The sequence below is a fragment of the Octopus sinensis genome, linkage group LG4 (genome assembly GCF_006345805.1).
Source record: "Octopus sinensis linkage group LG4, ASM634580v1, whole genome shotgun sequence".
NCBI classification, from domain to species: Eukaryota; Metazoa; Mollusca; class Cephalopoda; order Octopoda; family Octopodidae; genus Octopus; species Octopus sinensis.
In genome coordinates, this window is record NC_043000.1 from 151,721,352 (window position 1) to 151,728,010 (window position 6,659).

A 6,659-nucleotide genomic window follows, 5' to 3' on the forward strand; every position below is an offset into this window, starting at 1 on the left:
CTTCGGTACCAGTCTACGATACTAGTACCAGTGTCTTCTGCTATAGCCCCGGGCCGACCAATGCCTTGTGAGTGGATTTGGTAGACGGAAACTGAAAGAAGCCTGTCGTATATATGTATATATATATATATATATATATATGTGTGTGTGTGTGTTTGTCCCCCTAGCATTGCTTGACAACCGATGCTGGTGTGTTTACTTCAGCGTCACTTAGCGGTTCGGCAAGAGAGACCGATAGAATAAGTACTGGGCTTACAAAGAATAAGTCATGGGGTCGATTTGCTCGATCGACTGAAGGCGGTGCTCCAGCAAGGCCGCGCAGTCAAATGACTGAAACAAGTAAAAAAGTAAAAGAGAGAGTAAATTAAATGGTACGCTTGCTGTACCTTTCACCAAAACAAATCCAGCGCCCGAGAAAAAAAAAAAAGAAAAACACTATGTAGTCTACTGTCGTGCTAGAAATAGAGCCAAATCTCTTTCAAGACACAAATATCATATTAATAAAAGAACACACTATATAATATTGTCCTAGATACGTTATCCCAGGAAAATACCCTGTGTTGCATTTGTTTTTTCCGATGAGCTATTGATAAAATTACAAGATTCGTCCACGGAAAAAGCGTCAATGTTCATAAAATTTCTAGTTATACAGCGAGAAATTTAATTTCATTCAGAAGTAAATGAAACATTTGCTGCCTCTTATTTCTATGACCACGCTTCTAGTTCTAATACTGAATTATAGAGAAACTAGCTTTTTGATTGTATAGAGCAGTCGTGGACAACCTGAGCCCACGGTATTTTCCGTCGCTACGTTCTGAGTTCAAATTCCGCCGAGGTCGACTTTGCCTTTCATCCTTTCGGGGTCGATTAAATAAGTACCAGTTACGTACTGAGTCGATATAATCGACTTAATAACTATGTCTGTCCTTGTTTGTCCCCTCTGTGTTTAGCCCCTTGTGGGTAGTAAAGAAACAGGTATTTCGTCTGTCGTTACGTTCTGAGTTCAAATTCCGCCGAGGTCGACTTTGCCTTTCATCCTTTCGGGGTCGATTAAATAAGTACCAGTTACGCACTGGTGTCGATGTAATCGACTTAATAACTATGTCTGTCCTTGTTTCCCCCCTCTGTGTTTAGCCCCTTGTGGGTAATAAAGAAATAGGAATTTTCTGAATGGTATACCTAAAGAAAAATTACCTTGAATTTCTTTTTGGTAATGCGGCCCGCCTACGGAGGAGCCATTCTCATGCGGCCCACACCCCGGAAGAGGTGGCTCATCGGAAAACACACTACTTACTTTTAAACAAATGCAACACAAAGTATTTTCCTGAGATAATGTATCTAGGACAATATTATATAGTGTGTTCTTTTGTTAATTATTTTTACTACCCACAAGGGGCTAAACACAGAGGGGACAAACAAGGACAGATATCGACCCAGTGCGTAACTGGTACTTAATTTATCGACCCCGAAAGGATGAAAGGCAAAGTCGACCTCGGCGGAATTAATACGATATTTATGCGTCCTGATAGAGATTTGGCTCTATTTCTAGCACGTCAGTAGACTACATAGGGTTTTTTTTTCATTTTTTGTCGGGCACTGGGTTTGTTTTGGTGAAAAGTGAAACTTAACATGTGCCAAACAGGACAAGTGCCTTCTCGCTTCGCTCATGCAAGATTTTGTTAAGAGCACTTTAGCTACTCAATAGTTGAACAATATCATATGACTACTACTCAGTTTGTTATTCTACCTCATAAAAATTCTACATTTTCTACTGAATAATTTGTCTAGTGTTACCAAAAAACAAAATTCTAAAAATAGTCGCGTTAATTTTGATATGGTGTTCGCGGATCGCATGTAAAAACTAACCGTAGTACAATGTGGAAAAATAAATTCTTCCGCGGTCGTCAAAGATACCACCAAATATCGCTCAAAAAAATACATTTACTGTAATTAGAAAAAACGCATGGACATACAGTAAGGTAGTATTAGATAAACAGTGCTTGCAAAATTGCAGAATAGTCAGTGCTGGAATGCCCTTGATTATAGGTCTGTTCACACAGGGCTGGCCTGAGGCTAAAAAAAAACTACCTGAATTGACAACCAGGCTTATATGTTGGTTTACATTTAAAACCAAGTGTGACTCCGTTATTTAGATACATTTTTATTGGTCCCAGCCAGTGGTATGTCAGAATTTTAACATAACAAAGCATTAGGTATGTTGCATACAGAATGCGATTGTTATTAACAACAACGGGGCAATTGTTATTCTACAACAATAGACAAGCAATCACAGTAGCAAGTTTTTCAGATAGGTAGTACTTTAATGATACTTAAAATGTAAAAGAAACGTTCGTAGTGGGAAAATAAATTAACACAAGTCCCCTTCTAGTGTTCTGGATTTAAATCTGCCGGCGTTATAACTTTATTTTCCTCCGGAGTCAATAAATTGAATTCTAGTTCGGTTCGATTGTCAATGCTCTTGCCCCAAAAATTGTTACCATCATTATTGTTATTGTTGTTACATAAACTAAACAACTGATTAAGCGTCAGAAAAAAAAAGGATAATAAAGAGAAATATATTTTTTTCTATATTCTAAAGAAATATCATTAAATAGAGACCAACGAAATAAATACAATAAAATATAAATGGGTTATACTGAATCAAAAATAGTGTCAATTACATGGTCACATTCACACCTGTTTAACTAAATACAATTAATATCAGTGAAAAAAAATATAGATTTCAATTTGTAAAGTAGTAAGAAGGAAAAAAAAGTAATTTCTTTCGTGTACTTACATTAAAATATAGTTTCTGGCGATACTCCACAACCTTCAAGGTATTTTTTCACCCCAAGATCGAATTAACAACCTGAACACACAGAATATAAATTGAAGATGAAATGCAATTAAGCAAAAGGGGGAGATAATCCATCACTACTTCCTGTTTCCAATATCCGGTAGCCATAAGCACATGGTGAATATTGTGGACAACGGTGCAACGTGTCTGGTCTTAGGATGACGATGGCTAAATCAAAGAAACGGGCGTATATAGACGTTGAGAGCAGATTTGAGAATATAGGATCGAGTGAGGATTCTGATGCCTCGGACGAGGAAGGAAATTTCTCTTATTCGCAAACTCTTGTTAGCGAAAAGTTAGTTGAAGAATGGCAAGATAAAGTCTCTGACCCCACACCAGCTTTACTTCGTGATATCATCGGGGCTTTTGCTGGCGCAGTTGAACAGATTCAAGATAAATCTGGTGGCACTAAAATTGCGGTGAAGAACATCACGGTATTTAATGATCTTGTTAAATTATGCCTCTTAAAAATCGAACCATCACTTCAATCAATTTTGAATTTACCTCCGACCAAAGACATACGCCACTATACAAAACCGAATAAATGTAGCAAATGGAAAACAGTCTCATCAGACGTCAAAGTCTATTTATCGAGTTTAGTGAAAATGCTAAAGAATATATCTGAAACTTCAATGATTGATATTCTTCTGAAACACGTTCATAAGATGGCCATATACTTTTCTATGTCGAACCGACTGTCCAAAGATCTTGTTAAACACCTCATAACAGTTTGGGGTTCAGCGGAAGATACGACTAGAATTTTAGCATTTCTTTGTATTAACAAACTTATCATTATGCGAGACAACTCGATATTGGAATTGTGCCTCAAAAGAATGTATGCAGAATATGTAAGTAATTGTAAATTCACTTCTCCAACTATTTTACCAAATATTGCATTCATGCAGAGATCTCTCGTCGAAATTCTGAAAATAGACGAAAAAGTCACATATCAACATGCTTTTGTTTACATTCGTCAACAAGCTATACATCTAAGAAATGCGCTAACTTTAAAAAAGAAAGATCTTTGCCAAACTGTTTATAATTGGCAATATATTCGTTGCCTTGAACTGTGGAGTTCTCTTATAAATACTTCTCCCCAAAGTACTGTGTTAGAGAATCTAATATTTCCATTAATTGAAGTGATTACTGGAGTTATTAAGTTAGTTCCGAGTGTTCGCTTCTATCCTCTGCGCTTTCATTGCATTGCTATGTTAAACAAAATCTCTGCCAGTACCGGTAAATTTATTCCAACATTACCATTTATCCTTGAAACTCTTGAATATTTGGATTTAAACAAAAAGTGTTCCAAAGTTGCCCTAAAACCAATATGTTTTACCTATGTATTGAAAATGACGAAATCTCAGGTTCAAGAAAAAACCTTCAAAGATACTGTAATTGATCAATTTTACGAACACATGTTAACGTGTCTTAGCATCGTTTCCCATTCGATCGGTTTTCCTGAGTTAGTATTTCCTGCGCAAATTCAAATAAAGGAAGTATTAAAGAACTGTAAAGTTCCAAACTACAGTAAACAATTAAAGCAATTATACGAGAAAATTGAAGAAAATTCCAAATTCATTTCAACACGTCGTAATACTTTTAGCTTGAATTTGTCCGACACAAAAGCAATAAATTCTTGGGAGCGGCAATGCAAGGACCAGGTACCACCTATTCTGAAATTCTTCCAAGTTTGGCGAAGGTTACGTGATAGAGAAATTGCGCATCAAGTAGCGGCCAAAGATGCTATTATCGATTTTGGAAATTTCGAGGATATAAGAGCCAAAAAGGAGCCAATTAGAAAGGCAACACCACAGGAGAAACGAGAGTTTAGCGCTTTATTCGACAGTGTTGATAAATATAATTTTGAAGATATATTTAAATTTGATTTGAAAAAGAATGCAGAGGCCAAGAAAAAGAAAACTGACAATGATGAGAAGAACATCAATGGAAATGCACAAGGCAAGAAAACAAAAACCAATGATGAAAACGAAGAGGATAATGGGAATGAACAAAAAAAGAAAAAAACCAGTGATGGGAAAAAAATAAAACCCAAAAGTTTCACTGGTAAAAAAATAAAACCCAAAGGTTTCACTGGTAAAAAAATAAAACCCAAAGGTTTCACTGGTAAAAAGAAAAAACTCTACCTTGCTACCAATGACTCGTAATAATAGATTTGGAGGTTTGAAAATGATTCAAAGAAAAGTTGAAACTTTAAGTCTCTCTATCAAAGGAAGAATAAACTTGTTTTGAATCAAATGTGGCTAACAATCAGTTTTTCAGGTGGTTACCTTAATATAATTAAGGTATCACTACCATCATTTCAGGTTTCAGCAGGTTATCTCTTACAAACATTTCTTTCCATGTACAATAAAACTAAAGGATAAGTGAAGAATCTTGTATTTTTGAGGAAATGAAGTGTATATAAATACATCATGGTTGCATGAAATACTGAAACAAAAACTAAATGTATTGCTTATATTTTAAGAATTACATCATTTACAATTCTTTGCTAACTCATTATAAATACTTTTAAGTTTTCTAAATGTTATTTTTTTTTTCTCTTACTAAACATGCTTTTAAAATGAGAGTATTTTTACTTGTAAATAATACTCTCCTACATCAATATATAGTAAACTTAATTTTTGAAAGGTTCTTTTGCATTTTTTACTTTCATCATTTCATTAAGTAGAAATTTTCAAATTTTGTATATTGATGTAATTTTTCATTCTGAATCTAATTTTGTTATTCACTTGTTCTAGAATAATTTTAGAAAAGTGTCACAGAGGTTTAAAATTTGATAGTTTTTACCCAATCAGAAAACATTTGGAAGCTGGCATTTTTTGTGTGAAAGCTGACTATCACAACATTACCACAACAACAATTAATGCATTTTTTGTAGCAAAAATTCAAAAACTAAAATTTGAGATAGGACACTCTAGGAGTTTCTAAAACAAATTACAATTTTTGTATCTCCTGCACCATATAAACTCACTGAGATACAAGTCAATCATAGTCCCACAGTGTTCTTTAACCCCTCATTTTACACAGGCCATAATCCCTTTTTTTTTTCTCCACTTGTGTGTGGGTACCATCTTTTGAGTTGATAAACTCAACACTGTGGTTCACTGTTCGATGTTGAAAATTATAACCATCAATTTCAGGAATGTGAGAGTAGGTCCTCCATAAGGCACTAAAAATGACGTATGCATCCTTCTAGTGTGTGTCTGGTTTTGCAACACACACCTCCAAAAGCCCCACTGTTCAGCATGCACTCTTCCTTGGTTGTATTTACCTCTTGCAAAGACTGTTTTGTCTATCTCAGTAATCTTCCCATGGCCACTTATCTGAACTGGGTTGCGGAGCAGGTCCTCTGCACATATTTCACAAACTTAGCTGTTGTATTCAACAGCTGTCCAGTGGCTCATCTCCAGTCCTTCAATTCAAAACTAGACAGAATTCAATTCCTTCACCCATCAGTAAAGAGAAAAGAGCAGTACAGTTCTAAGAGGAAAGGTGCCACCTTCCAGCCATGTATCTTTTCTGACAGACACACTTGTTGCATCCCTTGTGGGAACACTGCCAGGAAATTTCCCATGGGGTATCTTTTTCATATTATGTTTATCTGTACATAGTGTTTTTCTTTTAGGAATAACACCCTTCCCTTACAAGTAAGAAACCACACCCTCCTCGGTTTTCAGTTTCTTCATGCTTGAAAGGTTAAATGAGTTGGCTGCAGTCATACATTTTAATAGTGTCAGGGCAGCAATTGAAAATATCAATTTCTCAAAAAACCACAAGTAAA

At 35.5% G+C, this 6,659-nt stretch overlaps 1 protein-coding gene across 1 annotated transcript; it reads left to right on the top strand.

Moving 5' to 3' along the window:
* Positions 1-2,922: 2,922 nt before the first annotated feature.
* On the top strand, positions 2,923-6,021 carry LOC115210371 (nucleolar complex protein 2 homolog). Its single transcript, XM_029778933.2, has one exon. The coding sequence runs from the start codon at positions 3,016-3,018 to the stop codon at positions 5,020-5,022; it is 2,007 nt and encodes a 668-aa protein (XP_029634793.1). The 5' UTR covers positions 2,923-3,015; the 3' UTR covers positions 5,023-6,021.
* Positions 6,022-6,659: the final 638 nt, after the last annotated feature.

Bases quoted from the DNA above. Each gene is read 5' to 3' on its own strand.
- LOC115210371 (XM_029778933.2), top strand. From the start codon at position 3,016: ATGACGATGGCTAAATCAAAGAAACGGGCGTATATAGACGTTGAGAGC.